At 39.9% G+C, this 24,371-nt stretch overlaps 1 protein-coding gene across 7 annotated transcripts in view; it reads right to left on the reverse strand.

Annotated features, from left to right (window-relative positions):
• The window catches only part of NCKAP5 (NCK associated protein 5), a 390,172-nt gene that overhangs the window by 342,036 nt on the left and 23,765 nt on the right, over window positions 1-24,371 (reverse strand). For 6 of the 7 annotated variants that reach the window (XR_011680422.1, XM_071435389.1, XM_071435391.1 and 3 more), the window contains exon 2: window positions 1,788-1,916. Coding sequence is in view for 6 of the 7 variants with exons in the window: in XM_071435389.1 (XP_071291490.1) it covers window positions 1,788-1,856 (69 nt within the window). In the remaining variant the exon portion in view is untranslated. Of the gene's footprint in view, window positions 1-1,787; window positions 1,917-21,167; window positions 21,790-24,371 lie in introns of those variants that run through there. The other variant, XM_071435388.1, reaches the window with a different exon arrangement.

Raw genomic sequence — 24,371 nt, forward strand, 5'->3', positions numbered from 1 at the left:
AAGCTAAATCTAGTCCATTACATCAGTGAGAACATTTAGGGGAGAATAGTACACTAAGCAATGTCTTTGTGCAAAATTCACAACTGCTAGCATTTCCCTTAGCTTTCAGTACCCATTTTCTTTGAACATTCTTTTCTCCAGATAAATATTGACAGTCTGTGGTCGATTGTTTGGATCACAGCAGTACATTTTAGCTGCAGGATTTAGGCTGGAGTCTGTCTTGGGGCTGTGTATGCCTAGAACCAATAACAGAGGTTTAGGCCCTGGGACTAAACAGACTTCTGAGCCTACAAAACCTTTCAGATTTTGTCTGTCTCCAGGTGTATTATATAATGTTGTGAGTTCATACCAAACCTCCTTTCTCTGCCCACAAGCTAGAAAGAGTTTTAAAGTGCTGGGAGCACGACCTGACCTGCTGAGTGCATGCAAGCCAAGCTTTTGTTGCAGGCTGAACAACCTGAAAACAGTCACGTCTCAGTATCAGAGCCCTGAGCTGCATGGCCTGAACAGGGGCAGCTTAAACAGCTCTTCCTTAGGGTCCTGAGCAGCTCAGAGAATTCACTATTCTTCACTACTTTTATTTCTCTCCAATTAATTATATTTTTCTGAAAAAAGGGATGTAATTCATCAGCATAAGAAATGGTGCCAAGAAAAGGGCAGAGCCCTTTTTAAACATTCTCTGCACATTTCTTCAGTAGCCACCTGACATTACCTGAGATGTGCCTTGTAGCTGAGGCCTGAGGGAGAGGAGCAGAGCCCTTAAAGGGGTGGAAACCTGGGAAGGTGGGACTGCTCTGCTGACCCCAATAAAGAAGAGAGCAGGTGATTGAAGAGCATCAGTGGATAGACTGAAACCTGCTGAGTCCATGCTCACTGCTATTGGCATGTCAGTGGGCTTTATACTTTGTGGGGATAAAAATCTCAAACCACAATTTTAGCATAAGATGAAGGAAACAACATAGTTGTAATACAGTGTAAAATTCAGGTAATGGGGTTAGCACAGGTGTGGCATTGCAGGCAAAAGGGCTTTGGGGTCCCACAGTCACCACCTCTATGAGTGTCAAAGAGAAGGCACAGGTTTCCTTAGATCTCTCAGCTTTGCCTGTTTCAGTATTTGCAGATTGTCATGCTAAATACCTGATATGGGCACTTTTATCTTCATACACAACTCTTCCACATCTATGAGCATTTTCTGGCATCTATGAGCATTTTCAGCATACAGCTCTAAAAACTCCTTGTTTGTCTCAGTCATCCTTTGAAAATATTAACTAAAAAATAAATCTAGAATACAATCTCCAATGAATTTAAATCCTAGGTAAAGCAAAAGCAAATGTTTGACAGCCTGTGGCATTTATGCTTCTCTTTCAGTGGATTTTAGAGTAGTTTATAGATTTGCTATGGTGAACACATTTGTGCTGATATCCTGATAAACATTTCTGACAGAGGACCTCAGCACTTACAGCCCTCATATACTAAGTATGAAGCAACACAGGATGATCCCACAGAATCTGAGTAGTATTTTAATAAAAAATCCATTATAATTGTCTGGATTCCTTCCTTGTGCAAATTCAGGGACATGTTTCTAAATGATGACAAGTTTCTACCTAGGATGTCGTCAAATTGCTCCAATACTTTTTGTTGGAGAATCTGAATAATCACAAAATGTGGTGATATTGTGATGAAGTGATAAACACCTTTAAAATACATGTAATTGTGAGTATTGTCTCTTAATATTATATTTTTATGACAAGATATATTCAGTAAATGCAGCAAATATTCATTCTTACCACAAGACTGCTGTCCAGAGAAAGTCTTTTCCCAAATTCCCTTTTCTGTAGCTGTCTTTTTTTCTCCATAGCTGCAGTTATTTGTTTTCCTTTTGATGGACTAGAAATGTCAGGCTGCTTTCAGCATCACTGGAAGAAAAAAAAATTAAAATATTTAAATGCTTATTTCAATACCCTACTAAATTGTTACTGTCTTTCATCATTAACTTTGTAACAACCCAACAGCTAATAACTTTGTGTTTCTAGTAGGCTGTGTTCCAGGAATAAATGTTCTGTGGCAAAAAATCTAAACTCTCCAAACAGAAATATTACCAATATGTTTGGGTCGCTTCTCAAAGGCAGAAGGGGAAAAAATATCTGCTACAACTGCCTTTAGCATTACACCCATGTTTCCATAGCCTTTTGAACTGGGCAGGGAGCTGAATTCGCAGAGCCAATGAATTACCTGAGGCTGGGCAGGGGGAGGGAAACAGTTTGTTTCACATTAATTGCACTCCTCAGTAAGCCCTGCTTCTTGGCACATCTGTGCTGCTACTGGGATGTGCAAATTTTGGAGCTAATCCTGAAGAGTTCTAAAAGCTTTCAACTCCCATTATCCTTAACGAGAGAGAAATGCCCTCAGCACTTGCCTTACGTTTTTAAGGTCAAAGACTCCGCTGTAGTAATCAGACAGTCCCACTGCCTGTACAGAACAGCCAGGGAACTCAGCCCATAAAGCTACCACAGAGGGAATTAATCTTTCCAGTTTTGTAGGGTTTGGTAATTCCTGGCCAGTGGTTTCTACTAAAGCCAAGCCACAGCTTACAAGTAATAACTACCAGTTCTCTTCCTAAATGTTCTTGTTGCTATGTGAAAGTTGCAGCTTGTATTTCAAGACATGTACTGTTTGTGATACAGGAATATGGGCAAAGTTAATGAATTTATTTGGGATGTACAGAAGTAGTAAAATGATAACATAAATCAGAATCTAGCCTAAATTAAGGCAGGCAGATGTACTTATAGAGAACCATGCACAGAAGTTTTCTCTTGCATCTCATAGCCATTCTATTTACTGTATCACAGTCCCATTGACTGAAAAACGAGACTTGGAAGGGAAGATGTGTGTGTTTCTGATCCTTTGTGCTTGTTGTGAGCATCACCTTGGGTCACACACAGCCAGGTGATACACAGATACCTCTGCTGCGGGGTAGCACAGCTGGCATTCCCAAAAGCAGCCTCACACATGCCCTCCAGACACATTTGCATGCCTGTGGATAGACTCGGCTTCTCACGCACCTGTGAACGATCCCATCTGTCGCGGTGGGGATATCAAGCGGATAAAACCTTCACAGCTCGTCCCTCAAGCTGACCCCAAATGCTCTGCCATGAGGGCACACGGGAGCCTGACCGTGGGCCAAGCACAGGCTGCCTGCAAGGAGAGCAGGATGCCCCAGGCCCAGCTGCTGAAGCCAGCTGGAATCCAGAGCGCTCCCAGAGGCACACTGGGATCGTTGGGAACAGCGTGGGCATCACACTGGGACTGCTGTTTTAAAGCACCTCCTGTGGGGAAGCCCTGGGTGCTCCAGCTACCAAACCATGCAGTGCTGAATCCAGCCCTCTATTGAACAGCACCTGGTGGTTCCTACACTTCTTTTGTACTTCTGGTTTATGCTCATGCAAGACCGGAATTCAGGGCATTTTCTCCCAAACAGATAAAAGTTAACTACTCTATATTCATCTAAGGAACACATGCAATGAGAACATGTGCCTACAAAAGTAAGAAAATCTGCTACTTCACCATGCTCATTGCAGCCTTTTGGGGTTTTCTTCAGGTTTACTTATGAGCCCTTGCTTGCTTTTTTTATAGCTCCAACCCTAAAATGACACATGCTATTTAATTCAGCTAATAAGGAATCTCAATGGTGTGACATCACATAATTCCTATTGTTTCCTTATTAGCGAGCAAAAGAAACACTGCAATAGATTTAAACAAAAACAGCAACAATGTATTACACAGTTTGTGTGATTAGGCCAGAAATTAGCAAACAACCTTATGTAATCATTATGTCATTCTCCTGAGCATGCATCATGCCTGAAGAGCATGACTTCCACCAAGGGAGACTTTGCTGAGCACAGAAGCACTCAGGAATGAGCTAGTGAGAGCTACAGCTGGAGCCAGTAATCCCCATGGAAGGTCAAGTACTTAATATGAGTTAAGTGCCTGAAGTTTCTGTCTGCAGGTATTTGGTGGAGCCACCCCAAATTCTGGTTCAGAAGTAAAAGCAGGAAGGATTATAAAAATTATTCCTATAGTTAATAGGTTGCCCTGGGCACTTGAAGTGCTAGTTACTGTAGCCATAACTAGCACAGCACAAGGACCTGCTCATGTACTGGTGCAGCAACTCCAGACCTGCTGTCTCCACTGCTTCCCCCACACACACCATGGGAGCTCCCAGCTCTGCACATTACCTTGAGCAGGCTGTCACACATCTATCTCTCTGAAGAGTTAACCACCTAAGGCTACGCACACAACGTTTTGAAACACAGGTAATTATCAGACAAGATAATACAATACATCACCTGTACCAACATATGTTGATGCCTCAAAGTACCCATCTCAGGAGGCCTTTAAAGAAAAATGATCAGCAGAGTGATGCACTTAGGAAAAACAGAGCAAGTTTCCATCTTGGAATGGTCATTTTTGTGCATCATACTGCTTGTCACAAAGAAAAAAATGGCCCTCCCAAGTAAATCGCTCTTCCTCTGAGACCAAACAAAAGACTAATAAAAACTCTAAATTGAGCTAACATGTCCACTGGGAGGCTCAGCAGAAGAGAACAGCTGTCCAGATGGAACAGTCTTGGAATGCCAAAGTGCTGAGAACCAGTTTGCCCAAACATCAGAAATACTCTTTTTGTACTAGCAAGAGAACAGACAGTAGAAATTTACCTGTCTTCCCTAACCAATTTGCTTGTCAATATGTTCACAGCAAAGACCCCAGTGACCAGCACTCAGACCCTGATGGTCGTATTTAACTTGGTGGAACTGTGAACTATTTCAAAGTCACATCTGATTTATGGTGTCTTCACCCATACTGCACTCAGATGTGTATATTCCTGAGTCTTTGGGGGCTCATCTTCCAGTTCTTTGTGCTGCAGGAAGTGTTTCTGCTGTAGGACTCTTCCCTAAGGGGAAGTTCATCTATGTTCAACATATGGGGGCAGGCACTTGGTTTAGAGCACTCAGGGATGAAGGCCGTATCCCCAAAGCTAAGAGAATGCAGGTCCCAGATGTGTGCCCAGTGTTTGCACTGAGCTCAGGGCTCAAGGTTTTGGACACAGAAAAAACTCTCAGAGGAAGACCCAAGTGTGATCTTCAATAGGATATTGCCCTCACTGCTCAGGAAGCCAGCAAGCCAGAGGCATCAGCTTGATATATATCCTAAAGTGCAGTATTGTTAGTACTCAGTACAAGAATGTTCATTATTTCAGGAGATGGCTTGAAAAGTATGCCCTGGAGAAACAGTGTGATTAACACAGAAAAGCACTCTCTAGATTCTATGAGAGAAATTTCTTGGATTATAATACCCTCTTCATTTCTAGTAGTAACAAAGGATGATTGATGTATATTGCTTTAGCTGATGAAAATGTACAACATCATATTCCTCGGATAAGCATCCAAGATATTTTCGGGCAGTTTGAAACTGCAGTCACATTTCAACAGAGTTATGCCAACATATGCCAGCTGGGAACTAGCATGCAGTATATCTGTTTGGTAACTGGAAAGGGACTGTATTTATTTTTCTCTTACAAACATGTATAAATTTAACAGTTATGACACATGACAAAAAATGACATCTCTGCAAACCAGCACCCTTTTGTTTAAATTCAGGGTAGATACAATGCAGCCTCCCCACTCTTGGCTTTGCACAACTTAATGCTGCCAAAAGGCAAAACACCCCTGGGGCAGCAAGGTATTCCCTCTCAGCAGCCAGCTTGTCTTTCTCAGGTGTTAACAAGAGGAGAGGATTTGTGGTTTGTGGAAATCTAACTGTTGGGTAACAGAATGAGGCCAGAGTTATACAGTGATCATCTTTAAATGCTTTTTCTACTCTGTTAGCCCTGCTTGCTTGACAGCCAGACTTTAAGACTGAGAGAAAACAACCAGAACTGGTATTATCCCTCAGCAAAGAGGATAATATCACTGGCATAGGTCAGGAAGCAGCAATGAGAAAGTAAAGATTGCCATCAAAGCAAATGTTGAATGAACAGGTAACCGAAAGGTGAAAGATTTTATATCTCATTACCAATCTGTGGAGTGATTCAGTTTCCTAGTAACCTAATTGAATTGAGTCTGTCATTTTGCAGCTGGGTTTCTTTTGCCACCTCTGATGTTAACATCAATGTGCATACACTGGTGTTTGTTGTGGTCTTTGCAGAGAAGGTATAGTCAGTATAGTTTATCAGGGCCTCCCAGAACTGGGAGGAAAAAATAAGATTCCAGAATTAGAGTTGATGTTTGTTTAACAGATCAATGTCCAGCTCTATAAAATCACTACATTTATCTTGCTAGGCATAGGCCAGTAAAAATATATTAGGTTTATGCTAGTGAATTTGATTATTTCCCTTGTTTTTTTTTGTTTGGGTTTTTTTGGTTTTTTTTTTTTTTTGCGGGGGGGGGGGGGTCGGGTCAGTTTTTTTTATTCCTCTAATAGCAGAGTATTCAAACCATTCTGCCTAGTCATTAAAAGGCAACTGTGAACATGGTTTCATTTCCACACCCTTATCTGTCCCCACCGTGGTGTTTAGCTTGGTCACAACTTTAAGTGACAAAGCAGAAAAATAATTCCTAAATTCTCCCTTGAGTTGGTGCTTCAAAATTCAGTTCTTGGGAAATAGAAAACTGAAGCAACATCAGCACTTCTGCAACCTGACACTTAGCTAAATGCCTTTTGTTGTGCCCAGTGTATTTCACAGCAGCACTGTGGGCAGGCCCTGCCTAATGCCAAATACTGCCAGGTATTTGCTGAGGCTGGTCAGCAGTTCATTAGCACTAATGTACATGTCATGCACTCACACCCAGTGGATTAGGTTGCTATTTAGATTAACAAGCTGCATTTTTGCAGACAGGGAAGGAGAATGTGCCATGTGCCAGCATTAATGAGTTAATTTAATTAGAAAAATTCCAATGCAGGAAGCTAAAATGCTTAGATGAGTAAAATATTATGGGAATTACAAGACAGCAAACAAGCACTGCTGTACCATTCTGCCTATATACCTAGATATTGACTGGCTTTGGAATCTTGTATTAAAAAATTCATCAAGTAGTTCTGAAATATCTGGGCAGAATAATATTCTTTTCCAGTTCTTTGTGGGGTTTTTTGTTTGTTTGTTTGTTTTTTGCTGTGAAATAATTAATTTTCATACACCCCAAATATCTTACAGTCTCTAAAGCTCTTAAAAAGTTTATAGGAACTGTACAGGCAGTTCCCAGAGTCAACTGTGCCCTGCAAGTTATTTTGTGACCCAAAACACTCCCTAATCCAGTAGTCCTATAGTTCTGACTGAAAACTTTCCAGCAGTCATAGAATCACAGAATGGTTTGGGTTGAAATGGACCTTAAAGATCATCTTGTTCTGACCCCCACACCATGTGTAGGGATCCCACCCAAGCTGCTTCAAGCCCCATCCAACCTGGCCTCAAACACTGTCAGGAATGGGACAACCACAACTTATCCACCACCCTCTGAGTAAAGGATTTCTAACACCTAACCCAAATCTCTCTTCTTTTAGTTTGAAATCATTCCCCTTGTCCTACCACTATCTGCCCATCATATACCAAGCCATGATAAAGGAGCCCCCCAAAGAAGTGTGGGAAGGGCCAGAGCTAGACATCATCTTTCATCCTTCCTTGGCAGGGTGTTGAACTAGATGATCTCCTAACTATTCCAAGATTCTTTGATTTTTTGTGATTTTAATGAAGTACAATTACATTGACACATGGCAGTCTACAAAGGGTGGACTCATTTCAGAGCCAAATGATCTCTCCTGCCCTCACTCCATCCCCCAGAAGGGAATCAGTAGAGCACATAGGATGGTCTCATGCAATTTTTGACTGGTGATCACTTGCAGCAAAGAAGAGACTGAATAGCATGTTCTAGAAACATTTGAAAGAAAGCATGCCAGCTCCAAATTCCACCACATTTCAGCCACAGCTTGCAAAACGTATTTATGCTTTCTTCATGCAAAGTAATCTTTCATTTATTCAGCAAACTAAACAACCAGTAAAGCTTTCTATTGCACTGCTCTGAGGATTTAAACAAGTTAAGATTAAGGGCTTAAATCCAGCAAACCTATCACTGTGCTCAAAATAATACCAGGAATTTCAATACATGAGAAAATAAAGAATATGGCATTAAGGATGCTATTACTACGACAGCTGTCAAGATGAATTGCATGAGAAGCATTTAAAAGATTTATATCTCAGTATCTCACCAGGTTAATTAAATGGATGCATGCATTCATTTAAGAGGATAAGGTGGGTTGCAGTGACATAAAATGAGAGGGCTCAAGATTATATTCTTTCAGCATTAACAGGAATGGGTTGAACCAATATCATTTCCGGATTCTGTAATAAGCATGATTCATCCATTGCCATTTTCAGCTCTCATTTTCTTTCTGGCAGAAAAGAAAAAAGACTATGAACATTTATAGACTAACATAATCAAAGCTTTAACCTTTTCAGTGTTTTCTATTTGGATTGGCTGTCCATTTTTATCATAGGATTTCAGGGCCATGCCTCAGGGAGGAGAGGAATCGCCAGTAAATTACACCAAAGAATGTTGAAAGGTCAAAGGATTACCCTTCCCTGTTTGCTTTTATGGGACATATGAAGCATTCATATCATGCAATAAAATTATCAAGACAAAAATGATGAAAGATAAGTAGATAGAATGCATGAATCTGTAGTCAGGACAGCAGGGGAAGAAAAAGGAGATATTATAGTGTTATCATCAATAAAAAACAGATTATGACAATGGTGTTTCTGTATCCTTAGCTTCTGCACTGAAATCAAACCCTTCAGAACACTGTAAGACCTGTAACCAAGACAGAGATATCCAAGCATGACTGAGGCTATTCAGGCTGAAGGAAACATTAGATCCAAAGCTCCCGTTTCTTGGCTCAGCTTCTAACCACCTATTATTATATATTATTTATTACCAAATACTATTATAAAATATGTGAAATAGGTTATTATGTGGTAAACACGGACTCCCTTAGTCACTGAGCCTCTTTCAGCAATGCAAGGCTATTAACCTGCAAAAGGCATGGTCTGAACACATCAGCAGCTGCCTCTGGGGGTTTCAACACACATTTGTCTCCCCTGGGAACCACAGCTGAGCTTAGTCAGAAATAGTCACTTCCAGCCACCCACAGAAGCTGAACTCCAGGACCAGAGGAAATTTCACTGTTACTGTTCACAGACCTACAGGGTTATGTGGTGATTTCAAGGCTCAAAAGCAAATGCCCCATTTATATCCCAATAAAGACTCGTCTGACATCAACTAGATGTAACCTCTAACCTATACATCATTAATAAGGTTAGTTATTTCTCATGGTAAAGTGGCTGGTTGGCAGCAGAGACTCAACAAAAATCTCATCAAACATTGAATTACAAATCTTCTTTAGAGGCAGTGACATCCAGTTCATCTAATATGTTCCAATACTCAGAAAAATTAAATCCAGCATCTGAATCATTTTGATAGACAACTAGATGGAGAAAAGAATTTAGAACACATAGTCAAGTTCTCTAAGTTTTGCTCAGTTTGATTTTTGTTTTTTTCTCATTTTTCTTTTATTGGTATAAATAAAGGCACTGCTCAAGAAAGTCCAAGAATTTCAGACCTACATGTAAGATCTGTATCAGGGTCTCTGTTGCAAGCAATGGTGGATTGCCAATTCAGTTTTTGAAACTGGAACTAGGAGCTTTTGAAACGTGCCTAAAGATCCCTCCCTCTCTGAGGCAGATGCACTTCAGTCAGCATCTCTTTTGCCTGCCCATCTGTTGTAATCATAGTCCAGAGGGACCACTAAAAATCATCAGTTCATTGTGTGCACTCCACCCCTTCCACCTGCACTGCTAAAAGAGATGATGGTGTCTGTGATGGCCACAGTATCCCAAATAAATGCAACTCCTTTTGGTCCTCCTTGCCAGAAGAGATTAAAGGAATAAAAGATCATTTATTTAGTGTGGTATTCTAGCTCAGAGGATATGAAGAATTATTAAACCATCTTAACATAGTGTTCAGACATCTGGTTTTACTCCTCTGAGCACTGGGTAACACTTCAAAACGTTCACATGGCTCAAAGGAAAACTCCCTGTAGAAAGTAAGTATTGTAAAAAATGTTTCCTTAGTTACTAGTAACACTTTCAGTATCCAACCCTGTGCATCCTTAGATAACAAAACTCATTTGAATCAGAGGGAAATGTCAGTGTCTAGGCTGCAGAATTTGCTCCTAATGAATCTGGGGCTTTGTGGGTTGTAACACAGTGTCTCACATTTCACCTTGCTGTACAGACACTCCCAGTGGGCCAGGGGCTGTCCTTACATTACAGGCAATAACCTCATGATGAAGGTATTAGCTCAATAACAGCCCAGAAAAGAAGGTGAACCAAGCTCATAATCCCCTTCTGTCCTGTGAAAAACAAGGGAAGATAATGTACAGTGAAATGCACGTCAACCCTCTGTGACCTGGGAAGGGGCAGCTGAGAAAGGGCTCCACTACTATTTGCATAATGTGAAAGTAGCTCCTCCACCCCACCACAACTTAAGTCCACCCTGGGGAAGAACAAGAGGGGAAAGAGCACTGATCTCTTCCAGCCAGACCAGAACTGAGCCCCTGGTTTGAAGGGATGGACGAGCAGGGAGCATAGCAAGAACACACAGCCCCAGTCAGCTGAGCAGCTCCAGGTGCTTCCCACACAGAACACCATGCATATTTCTATCAGGAAAAAATCATGTATTACTTATTTTTCTGTGCAAATGCCTTCAGAGCTCTGTAAATCTGTGCAGTTAGGACAGCTACAGGTCCTTGGACTCTGCAGTCATCTCTGTTCACTGCCATGGACAAGATACACAAGAGATGTGGTACCAGGGCAGAATTTGGAGGTGCCAGAACTAATCTAGCTCCTATAAGGATGGGCATAGAAATCCTTCAGCTGGTTGCCCACCTTTTGAGCCTTTGCAGAAGCTAAAAGACTATTCACATTTCAGCTGACCTAACACCACCTAAGGATGACCTGAAAGAATTCAGCTCCAACTCTCATGCATGCTTCAGCAGTGTTTGTACCTCATGGTCACAGCAGAAAGGTGACAGGGTACAAGTCAGCTCTACCACCTTCAGGTTTTTTGTGGGATGTATTCCCTATACACTGATGAGAATACATAAAGAAAAACCCCAGGGAGATATCCCAGCCAATATAAGTTCACTTTATTCTTACACAGCAGAGCATGTAGGACTGTGGGATATCAAGACCATAAAATTGAAAGGAATTGATACACATTGATTAAATCCACCTTCAGCTTATGGCCAAAAAAACTATCATGGAAACATTAAAAGTGAATGATGTTCTGTCTTCATGCATATTTTCTTAATGGTGACAGAACAGTGCACAGTGTTGGCATACCAAACAGCCCTCCACCTCTTATCCCTGCAATTTTAGAACAATCTCATCTCTGCTGCTGAATTCAGTCTGAGCAGAAAGGATAGAGACAAACTTTATGGAATTCATACAATTGCAGCAAAGATGATTAAAGTATTGACTTGGTAGGGAATGAATAACCAGTCCCTTCACAGCAGCTTTAAACAATGACAAAGAGGAGACTAAAATGTCAAGGAATGACCATCCACACAAGTTTGAGGGACATATACTAACAGTAGGGACAGTGAGAAATTGATTAGGTTTATTGACAGTAGGCTGAAAAGAATAAAGGAGAAATGATGCTGAGTACCTGAATAAATTACCTAAAGTGAAATCCAATGTAGAGAATCAAAGGAACACTTGTCATATGAAAAAATTGGGCAGGATGAAGCACAAAAAAAAATCACTGAAAGTGAGAATGTTGCCAGAAGTGAGATGTCCAAAAACCTGATGAGGAAGAAAAGCCTTTCTTCTCAACATCTCTGTACTTTGCTGTAGTTCATCCACATTAAAGACAATTAAGGGCTTTTGCATTTGAAAAAATGTTACTCCATCCTTCCTCCCCATGCCATCAGCTGCTGGCAGTGCTTATTCCAGTTCCTCAGTGTGAAGACTGTCACACACTGATTTCTAATTTCTCTGTCTGCCAGAAATGTAATAAAAATGTAAATTAAAAAAAATTAATGAATTTCCTACTTAAAAGGTTCATAGCTCTTCTATGTTTTATGTCATTATCTCAGTCTTTAGCTCACCTGTGCTCAGTTCTACCAAGTGAAATGTCAGTGCCAACACAGACTGCCATCACAGATAATAATCCAGCACTCTGGGATTATGGGTACAATACTATCCAGAAAATATTAGAAAGAAATGAGCTATAGTATTAGGATTCCTTAATCTCTCTCTCAAGCATCTGTTCGTTTTGAATGCAAAATAAAAACAGTCCAACTACAAAAGAAAAAAACAAAACAAAAGAAAACAAACCAAACCAGAACCCCTGGCAATTTTTAAGTCAGTTATTCACTAAAATCTGAAAGATGTACTTGCTTTTAGAAGCAACAGTTGGGTTGGCACAGAATTTTTCAACCATTTTTTTCTACAGAATTCAAGCAATGACTCCAAGTGGAAAATTTTTACCTAGATTATTTCTTGGAAGTAATGCTATGCAGATTTAAATAAAGCCTTTATGCACCTTTCTAGGCTTACAATAACCAAAGTTATTCAATATTACTATTTAGCTCAAAATTCAGCTGGGAAATAAAAAGTATTATTAGTATGGAAAAGTGTTAATACACTTGCATGTTCTAAATGATCCACTGTGAATTTGAAGACTAAATATAACCTTTAAAAGTTTGGGGATTTTTCTACATAAAGTTTATTAATTCAGGGTGGATTGGGAAAAAAACTGTTTTGAGTATTAGCAAGGAAGAAAGGGATCTGCTTGGTTCATTTCAGGAAAACCCAAAATGTTTGCCCATGTTTTAAGTTGGAGATTTAGAAAATTCAGTGACTTCTCCTGTCTCTGTTTCTCCACTGCCCTGTGAAGGTAGTAATATATGTGTCATTTACTGAATAAATCCTCTTTGTCAAAGACTTTAATAGTGAAACTTTCTATTAGTGCTGCTTCTCTGTGTCATTACTCTTCTCTATCTACCAGATGTGCACATCACTATAAACTGAAACAGGGGAATAATCCTCTCTCCAAACTCTGCTCTGTGCAGTGGAATTCACTCAGTTTTCATTCACATCTTTGCTGCTCTGTCAAAATTAATTTGATGGGAGAAATTCAGCTAGAACTGAATTAAAAGCAACAAAGAAAAGATTCTGCCACCAAAAGCAGCTACATAGGTGAGACAGATATCCTGTACTTCCTCCACAGATTTAAACCCATCTTCCCTGCAGGGGAAACTAGGAAGTATTAAAGCAGCATTAAAAAAAATAATTAGGGCAGGCCCATATTTTTCTTTAATAGTGGGGGAATTAAGTAGGTTGCTGCAGTCTTTAGTGCTGTTCACCTTTGATTTTCCTTGCTGGCTCACATGAATATTACCTGCAGCTACTGGAGAGAAGAGAAACTCTGAGTGGGACTCCAGGAAAGGGAAGAAAAAAGAAAAGAAGAAGCCAGGTGGGGCCTTCACAGGACTTCTTGCCTAAAGGTGTGCCCTAAACACACAAGTTTCCCATCCTTCCTCCCTTCTTGGAGGAGGATCCTGTGAGTTAAATCTCCACCTCTGCTCTGCCTGACATCTGGCTGAGCCACCACATCAGAGCTGAGCATGGCAGGAGCTAAAGGGATCCACCCTCACTGGGGCTGGTTAAGTCAGAGACCTCAGGAGGGGTCTCAGTTCTGCTTCCCAGAAAAATAAATCTTGAACTCTGCATCCAGGCTCAGAATCCTCAGTGACACATAGGATCCAAACCTGGAATTCAGGGAAAAAGGAATAAGTAAAGCAGGTAAAGAATAACTTGTTTTCAAACAAACAGCCAGTGGGTAAAAGTGATATTTCAGTGTTTTTCTGGGGAGACAGGACCCATCAGTAAGATTTGCTCCCTGCCAGGAGCAAGGAAAACCCTGCCTAGGGTTTGTGGCTTACAAACCATTCTGTTCCCAGCCCTGCACCCAAAACTATCATCTAGGTGATAAATTCTTGGCAATGTTTTGTTAAAGCTTTTTCTTGTGATGGAAGAATTTTGTAGTAATCAAAAAGAAAAACAATTCACTTGATTAAAGACAAATTGGTAACTATAAATGCCAGAACTGGTTTGTCATGAAGATCAGGATGCATTCCCAATCAATAACATCAGGACAGAATTCCAGCTTAGGGGAAGGAATTTACTAGTTTTAGCAAAGCACATCATGAAATTCCAGATGTGTCTACAGATTGTCAGGAAGAGAGGCAAGCAGAATGGTCTACCTGAGGCCTTGTAGATTGTGCTACCATTGTCAGTCTTTTGGTGCTCTCTTTCATTTACTGTGCAACCTCAAAATCCAGATGAAGATATTGGTCTCAAAAGTTAGAGCTAATAGGCAGTGACATAACAGAGAGCTGTTTATTAAAATGTTACACCAGGTTTCATTTTAATGCTCTCCTTCATAGCAGCAGGTGTTAAAAATCCTTAATGACTTGGCAGAACTTTTAATATTTTCTAAAGTTTTTCTCATATGTAACTACAATGAGAACCTGGGCTTTTTACCTCCAGCACAATATGGGGATTGGACAGGTTTCACTATTGATAATTGGGATTTTAGCATTTTACCTCTGGATTAGTGTTTCAAACTCAGATAAGGTTGATATTGAATAAAAGTGATTCCATCAGCTGGCTGGCTGCTCAGTGACCTCTGAGAAATATTACAAGTTGGTAGTGGACAGGTGTCTATATGATTAAAATACACTTTGCAAGCACAGTTGGCACCCTGGAATTTTCTTATTAAGAATCTATAATCTGCTCCCCCCAGCTCATAAATTCAAAGTATTCAGGGGCACAGAGATGTCATTTAAAGACAAGGAGGAATACAGTGTTCTTTGCTAATCTCACAAAGTGCTTCTGTTTTTAGAGCAGTTTTGAGTCCCTGGACAAATGCTTTTGTGCAGTGCAAAGATTATCAATCACAGCATTAAAATTCATTAATTACGTGTTAGGTATCAGCATTAAAAACCAAATAAAAACCTAAAGTGCTGTAGGTTCTCTATCAAAATCTCCCAGCCAGCACCATGTATGGTGTTCACTGTAAAGAGAAGAGTACACACAGAGCCAACAAAGTAGAATCATACAGGGTGTCCCACATATGCATGAACCAACAATAATCGAATCAATATTCCCAGACATCCACAGAGAACTCAAGTATTTTTGGTAGTAAAAAATGCTAGAATGTTTTTGGCCAGAGAAGGTGAGCCCAACCTCACAAAGAGGTGGTTCTCTGGCTAGGAATCAAGGAAAGAGCTTTGTGTTTGAGGAGGATTTGGGGGATGGGCTGGGGAAACATCACAATACTGTATGGCTTTTGAATAACCAAGCCCATAATTCAAGCCTCAAGGCTTTAACCTGTTTCTCTTTAACCCATTCAGAGATTTTGTCCGAGAACACGTGACAAAATATTTTCCATTCATTTTGTTTTTTTCTTTCTTGTTCCACCAGTTTGGAGCAAAGCAAATCAAGGCTCTTCAGGCTTAGGCCTTGGGGCAGATGCAGCTCCACAGAACTGAGACTTCCCAAGACTATCATGGAAGCTTTGGTGGACTAATCATTTATTCACATCTGTGTTAATGAAGGAAAGTAGGAGAACCTTGTACAGAATCCAAACAGGGAAGGACACTTTGGTAGAGTCAATCCCCAGTGCGAGATGTTTCACCCCTCTGAAAAGAAGCATTGTTTGGACTGGCCCTGTTCAAGATGCTACAAGATTCATAAGAACATAAAACAACAGTTGCTAAGTTGGCACTGTTGTGCTGTAGGGGAAGGACTATGGATCCATCCAAGAACAGAGCCTCCACCTCAACATGGGAACACAACACAGACGAGATTAATTAGCTCAATAACAAAGTAATAATTTTGTTAAAAGGGGAGAGAGATGAACCTCATAAAAAAACCCCTACAGTTTTCTAATGGTCCTACTAGGAAAGTCTTACTAGAAATTTCCTCCTAGGAATTGTCTTCTTAAAATGATTTTCTCAGCTACTAATTTCCTCTGCAAGGGGCAACTGAAATATAGGGACAAAATCACTGCTAAGCAACTCAGCATTTACCCCTCCAGCCTTCAGTTTAAATCCATTAAAATGAGCCTGCATTTTACATATATTTTAGATGGAGTGGTTAAAAGGAAGAGGAAGATCAGGAGTGTGTGCAAAGCAAGTATTCATGCACCTGTTTTTAACTGTTTTCTATCACATTGTCCAGCAGAATAGCAGTAACCTGCTCAAACTGAGCCACACTCACAAAAAGTTTAAAACTGAAGACAGCACTGTTAACAAATTGCAGATGCATGAGACTCATCCAGAAAGACCTCACAAATCAGCAATGAGAGGAAGAGAGAGCAAATCATGCAGAAACTATTTAATCAATGAGTAAAGACAATTATAACATCTGTTAATCTTTTGTGTAGGTTATAATTAGATGCTGAGGAGGAGTAGCCTTTAAGGGGGAGGCAGTGAATCCTTTAACATCTGCTAGAAGGGCAAACACTGTGCAATAAATGACTTTAAATGCAATCAGCAAAATGAGAGCTGAGCAGAGTTCACAAAAGGCCTGTATAAATGATTGAGGATAACAAAATATTTTGCCAAAGGTCAACTCCTGCAGCACTAGAGCCTGAATAAAAGTTCTAGTTTATGGGCCACATCAAAACCAAACGTGATTGTACCTCTGAAAAACAATTCTTTTCTCATTTGTGTCATTATGGCAAAAGCACATGCTGCTGCTGTATATCACGTCAGCTTAATGACTTATTAGGGCCCTATCTATCAACCTTGAACAATTCAGAATAAACAGGTAGGTGTGATGTATTTTAAAGGCCAGAATTCAGTCTGGTTACACTGACATAGAACTGCATCACACTGTAAAAGTGATGTGATTCTGATTTTAAATAATTAATCATGGAATAGCTTCTAAAAGATCTAATTATTTACTCATTTTGCTGTTGAAAACAACCATATGCTCTAAACTGTTCCTCACTGAAAATGTGAGTCCAAGAGGGAGGTGTTTTATCCAGTTTAACACGGCCCTCTACTGGCAAAATAACCCCCCGAAATCTTACCACAATGTACCATTTCATCAGATCACTTCAGAGCAGCAGTAAAGATCCCAAATTTTACAGCAGTCACACCAAATCTTACAAGATAGAGTAGAGCAGAGTTTTAGGACTTTGTATAAATTAAGTCATCACTTAATCTCTCCAGAATTCCCTTGAGGAGAGCATTACTTCCCACCAGATGCAGCTCTGGCCATCAACAGAGCACTGAAAAAACAAGCCAAGTGCTCATATCTAGAGGAGTAAGTAATTTTAGAAACAAATGCAATCCTTCTACTTGTGTCAAGTTGTGCTGTGTTCCTCAAGGATTGCCACTGATTCCCCACAGGACTGATGCATCCATGTGATTTCAGTTTGCACTATTAGGTAATATTTAGTATAGGCAAAACAAGCATAATAGAGCCCAGCTGCCAAAAGGATACTGTTTGAAACACAAATGCTAAATACCACCAAAAGCAACTTCACTGCAAAAGAATTCCTGCTTCCTTCTTTTCTCCACCATTGCTGAAAATCCACAGTGGTGATTCAATACAGCTTCAATCAAAGTGAAGCAGACAATGAAATTTGCCTCTGTTGTTGCATGTGGTAATTAACTCTTCCTTTTTGTATTATGTCTGAGCAACAAAGAAACAAAAGGATACGGTAAAGTATTGAATTTAACAATTTAGATAACGATGAATTATAATAATCAATTAGCACTGTCAAAGAAAATAATTTGTGACATGCATTTGATTCTGTCCAGACCTATTGTGTGCACACACTATCCAAGGCTGGTTTGGCTCTGAAAACAAATAGGGTTGTCCTGTGGAAAGCTTATCAAACATTCAGTTTAACAGTGGCATTTGTTCTTGCTGTGTGTCAATATTAATAGACCATATTTCAGCAACATAATTTTTATCCACTGCTTTATAATCCAACCTGCTTTTCAGGGTCTTCATTATTCATAGCCCATAGGCAATGTCACAGCCCGTTTCCAGAAGCCATTGCCACTGTACAAACCCCATTTATCTGATCCACCTCAATGCCAAGCAATGGGCACAAAAAAGATTTCTCAGTGTTTTTCACATAATAGCTATCTAACTTTTCATCCTGAAAACATCATGACTAATTCATGTAACCATCAGGGGAAACCTAATGTAATTCAGGTTCCTGCATGCTGCACAAGCAGTATCAGTAAACATTACAGAACAGAGAATTACAAGCGTTAATGGCTCATGTTCTATTTACATTGTACATTTATCCTGTTTCAGTAATAAAACAGCATATTACATGCTTTAACATCTGAAGGTATTCTGGCAGCTTTGGCATGGATTTTTCTTCAACATCACTGCAGTCCTGCCAGGAGCTGAACACGTGCAGAGGCACACACGAGCTGCAGAGCATCCTGCTGCATTGGGCCCTGGCTGCACCGTGCTGAGCTCCTCAGCCAGCTGAGATTCCCTTTGACACCTTTGTTCCGTGGCTTTTATCCAACCCCAATCCCACTTGTCAGATGATTACAGGCTGGAGTCTGCTCTTATTCCATTTCTTTTCAGATGGTGAGAAAGCCCAAAGAATTGACATTCCCTTGGCAATTGTCCCTCTTAATGCCATCCCAGAATATTATCAGATTATACTCTGTATCTTTGGGCAGATTTCTCAGGAAGAATCCAACCAGGGGATCCCTTGGCTGAAAAGAGAGCTCAATCTATATCCTAATTTGCTACATCGGTATATAAGAAAGAAAATGTAAATGTGAGAAGGAAAATGCAAAAGAGGAAAATGAAAATTGGATGCCCACGGGCTCATCAGGTTTTGAGTGTCTGCTTCTGCTTTTAAGGGAATTAGCTGAAGATTAGCTCAGGACTAAAGTGGAATTGTACCCTCCTACTTTACATTTACTGGGGCAGGATTTCTACTTCCAAAATCTAAGCCCCCTAAACACTTATACACAATTCATGTATAAAAACAATACCAGAGGAACCCATGAATTTTTCTTTAAAAGCAGTAAAATTCACATTAGAATTTGCATTTAAAATTAAAGTGAGAAGGATAACTGGAACCCAAGTAGGGATTTTTAGTCTCACTTTGTTCTAATTATTTTTAAGATTTCACAGGCTGTTTATTTGCCAACAATACCTTTGTTAAAAAACTTTGCATATGTGCAATCTATACAAATATACAAAGAGATCTATACAATCTCTTTGTATATTTGCCAACAATATAAATAAACTTCACAAGTGTAAATAATCAGTTTACAACTGTAGATCATCTTTACTGACCACAAGGCAACAGAGGAAAGGAAAGACTTGCTCTCACTGATAATAATCAAACCCATTCCATCTCCCCAAAGCAAAGCCTCTATCACAACTCTCTGCTCTTCACTCCTGCACTTGGTGGAAATTTCTGAGCTACAAAAGCATCTTTTAAAGATCATATAATTTTTTTAAATATTATTTGTGAAAAATGAGGATGAACACCTGAGGAATAAAAGTTAGGTCTTATTTACACACCCATTTGAAACACCAAAAGCCTTTGCCATTCCCATGGTATTAATGCAGAGCTAAATTTAGGTTGGTTCCCTCCACCCCCCAGGAGAATATGCTTCCATTGCAAAGGCAGAACAACAGCTCCTGAATTGCACAGTATCTCGACATGCCAAGCCACATTATAGCATCAAAAAAGAAGAGCTGGACAGTTTTGATCTGCTATAGAAACAGGGTCACTTGAGAGGGGCATCTGCAGTTGTAGCCCTGCTGACCTTAGTAAGAAGCCCCAAAAAATCTGTTGCTGGGTGGGACTGAGTGGCCTTGTAAATAAAGTCAGTAGCAAGCAAAGCACACCAAAATAAACAGTGATAATTCATGAGGAATCCTTCAGTTCCTATCTGATTGATTTGTACTGACTTACCCTCATACACTTGCCAATCATCATTTTCTGATTTCAGTCCTCAGAAATGTGCTTTGTCTTCACAAAGACAGATCATTAAACAGAGGTAAACAGTAATAAAAAGTTCCTCATACACAGTACTGTGATTAGGTTACATCCTAGAAAAAGCCTCTACAACTGAAATTACGGTAATTTAGAATGGGCTTCTGGTGAAAGACTGAAATGAGAAGCAAGAGACCTGGGGTTTGTTACCAGCTTTTGAAGTGGGTAAATTATATTTTAATAGACCACATCTATGGACCAGTTTATTCCTCTGTCAAACACAGATAATTCCATGCCAACCACAGCTAGTTGTCCTGAAAATTAGTTAATCTCTAGTCAGAAACACAGGTGTGTCCCACAAACAGCAGGCAGCACAAAGTTTTTTCACAGAAGCTACCAGAATGTTAGTTTTTCTGCTATTTCAGTGCCATAAACACTCAAAAATTACAGTTTCTCATATAATTGAGAATTCATTCTATCCAAAAGGCATCACATTTCAAAGCACTGTATGATTCTCTCTTTTAAACTTATACACCTCCAGAACTTAAACAGGAGCTAAAAGTGAAAAATGATCAAGTTGTTTTTGAAATAAATGCCTGCATAAGAAATTAAATCATTTTTAAAGAAAACTGTACTAAAAACTACAAGGAATTTATATCAAAAAATCAAATATATATTCAAATAAATATATTCAGATAAATATAAGAATATTCAAATAAAAATAATTAAATTACAAGAGAACAATCTTCAGACAGTCCAGGTTTTGTTCAGTTAATGACAGCACTCAGGAGACTTTTAAGAATATTAAAGTTTCATCACTTAAATTAAGAGAGAGCCACTTCAGTGCAATCTCATACAAACAAAAGCCAGAGTGAAGTTTTCATTTGTCCTTAACCACCGTCAGATACATGGCTGTAATTACTCCTAACAACTACATACTTGCTGCTCTTTTAATTAAACAAAACTACAAATAGCAATGCTGACACACTCCTAGAGAAAATAAGCTTTACAGAGATGATAAAAACACCAAAACAGCAAAAGCCTTACTTGCAGCAGTTCAGTCAAAACATGCCAGCCCTGGAGAACTCAGAACCGTAAGAAGTCTTTGCAGTCCAGAAATTCTCTTGAGTTTATCCAGTGTTTATTTACCAAGCTTTAAAAGTCTGTGGTTAGAAGAACAGAGTTAGCTTTCTACACCCTGCACAGCACCAAAGTCTTTCAGTAACAGCAGACATGAAGTTTGCTGATAGTTTGGGGTTTGCTGCTGCTGTGTAGTTGCTCAGTACTTGTAAATACAAGCTCTGTGGACAAAGTCCCAAATGACATCACAGGCAGCTGCTTATTGTTGAGTCTTTATTAACCGACTGTCAAAAAAGAAAAGCGAGGAGGAAAGAAAAGCCCAAACTATCTTCCCTGCAGCACGATTTGCATCTTAGTAGGAGTTGCAGTGCTACACATATAAATACTTCTGTTTAGCCAACTGATGTTTTTCTAGAATGAATAAACAGTGTTTGCAGGGAAAGCAGAAAAGTAAGAACAACTTAAACAGCTTCACCACGTGAAGAGCACAGGGAGAAAAAAAAAAGGAAAAAAAAAAAGCCAACACCAGAGCTGCCTTTTGCACAATTTATCACTGAATTCTCCTAATTCTTTTGTTTATTTAATAATAGGGGTACAAACCTCCCTGGATTTTAAAGCACAGAGCAGAGAACTTTAGTAGGTTGAAATAAAAGTTTCAAGTCATTCCAAACTTGAAAAGTTACAAAATTACAAACTATAATCTTTGCATGACTTAAGACAGCTCAACTTCAGTAACACTGCACTTTGAAGAAAACCCTCTTACTTTCCAAAGATGAAAACACAAGAAAGCAAGAAGCTGCATCAAACATGGTTATTCACAAGGTGCTAAGGGCACAAATACTGACCTTTCCTTCTCAGAGGGGAGGTGCAAGCCCAAGCAGCACTGTGGAGCTCAAACACTCAGCTCCCAGCGAGGCACGGGGCACTCACTGGAGAACTGGTCCAGCTCCTAATGTGAATCTCTGTCACAGAGCTCCTGCTGAAAGAGAGGGGCTGGGACTCTGTGCCTCGATTTCTCAGAAGTCAGTCCTTTCAAGTCAGAACTTCAAACGCTGAAAGAGCACCAGCAAGGCTTGTGACAGACGGAGCTCTCTTATCTGTGCACGTTTCCACACGAAGAGGTTCAATATTGGAAACACCTGGCCACTCACATCTAAACACCCTAAACTGCTCCACAAACAACAAAACAAGTGAAACTTGAGCTCAGGGATGAGCAGAAGCCAAGTTTTCACTGCTTTTTTAATTGCTACACATAAAAGCCTCAACCCAAATTCTGCCTGTATTTACAGAGAGAAAACCAATCTTGGGTCAGATCCTCAGCTGCTGTAAATCAGCCTAGATGCAATTACACACCTGAACAAGAGCAGTCAGCTGCAAGCTAAAATCCTGCTTTTAGCCTGAAAGAGTGCCATTAAAAACATTTGTGTGACCTTAATAACAGAGTGCCTGGTTTTCTTGGTGCTTGCCCTGAGTGGCAGCAATACCCTGCTGGCACAGTGGTGCTGAGTTCATTGCAACTGCTCATGCAGGCAATTGCTACCTCTGCCACTTGCTGCCTCTAAAATATAAGTTTGTACTTTTGATGGAGATCTTTTGTAAATCCCCTGCATTTATTCCTGTGGCTAATCAGCCTCTAGCACATGAGAAACACCACACTGTGTAACTCTGGGTTATATTTACCTCCCTGGCTCAAACACACAGGGCTGTGCTCCTCTTCTATTGCACTCAGCAAGGTATCTTTCTCATTAAGAGCTTGCCAGTCTGATCCAGGAAGTCTTCAAAATACTGTGAGGATGAAGTGGGCTATGGGAGTAATAATTACTAACACATCATATTGAATCAGATCAATTTCAAACCATAGAGCTTTAGTTGCAGCTTCACAAGGGCCATTTAAGCAAACATTAGCAAGGCCCTGTGCTTGGATACACAGCTCCAGAAGGCTTCAGCTTTTTCCATGAGAAACAAGCCCATAAGATTAGCAGAAGAGTTAGATTTTGTTTAAATCTGTCACAGATTCATAGTGTGCTTTCTCAGACAAAGGATGAAATTAATTTTTTCTCCTGCCATTAGAAGTTGTTATAAAATTTCAAAACACATTGAAGGTTACATAGAAGCTCTCTTGATGACCAAACTGGTTTTCTCTGAGACACTAATTCAGACAAACACGTGTAGAAGAAAGGAAGAGAGTATAGAGTCATAAAAGAAGGAAACCACTGGTTTAATTGAAAAAGCCAAGTGCTTAATGAAATAAAAAAGGACAAGCCTTAAGGAAAATTGCAGCCTGTTCCCAGGAAGAATTTATATTATTTAGCAAAAGTTAGCACTTACTTCATTTCTTAGGGTTTGTTAATGCATTTCCAGGCTGAGCACACCTGAGTGAGCAGGACCAGGACAGCACACACACCTCACATGTCTCTGGTCAGGCAGCACTGCAGAGGCACTGACTTGAGTTGCCTGAAAGCAATTTTTTCTGACTTTTTCAGAAGTGTGGTTATTGTAAAAATAAATACACAACAAAAAGAGTACTGAGATCTGTGGGTTTAACCAGCAACTTATTCTTCCCAAGAGGAGAATTGCCATGAGGGTGGACAAACAGATTTTGCATTCTTCAAATTACAGCACTTATTAAGGGAGTGGCCATTAGCTCACCCTGTCAGTGCACTTATCCATCTAATTTCTATTCTAAGTCATAAGATATAGCTGCTGGCTGTGCAGATACAACTTATTTTTGGCAGGAATGCCATGGATTTTGGTAGAACAAAATTAACAGCAGAATTCAGTCCTTGACTAGCTGCAGGTTGAGTGAAAAGATAAAGAAGTCAAAGTCGTGGGCTGCAGTCATTACTCCTGGCCTGATGTGCAGTAGGCTGAACTGAGGAAAGGATTATTTCTTCTATCTGAGGAAATAATTCAGCTTCCTACTGCCTCATTTTTGATGAGCAGACAGGTAAGATGAGACATCACAAACTGATCTAAGGACACACAGATATTAGGAAAGCTTGTCAATTAACCTCTCACAGTATGGCCAGGATCTCTTAAAGACCCCATGTCTCATACTAACACAAATTCCATGCTACTTCAGGTTTGCCATCCACATTTTGATTTTACTTTGTTATTAACTTAAAAAGTTCCTCCTCACTGAAGAATCCAAAACAAGGACATCTTCTTGGA

The sequence above is a fragment of the Agelaius tricolor genome, unplaced genomic scaffold, assembly GCF_023055355.1.
Source record: "Agelaius tricolor isolate 1412-34295 unplaced genomic scaffold, bAgeTri1.0.p SCAF_10, whole genome shotgun sequence".
Taxonomy (NCBI): domain Eukaryota; kingdom Metazoa; phylum Chordata; class Aves; order Passeriformes; family Icteridae; genus Agelaius; species Agelaius tricolor.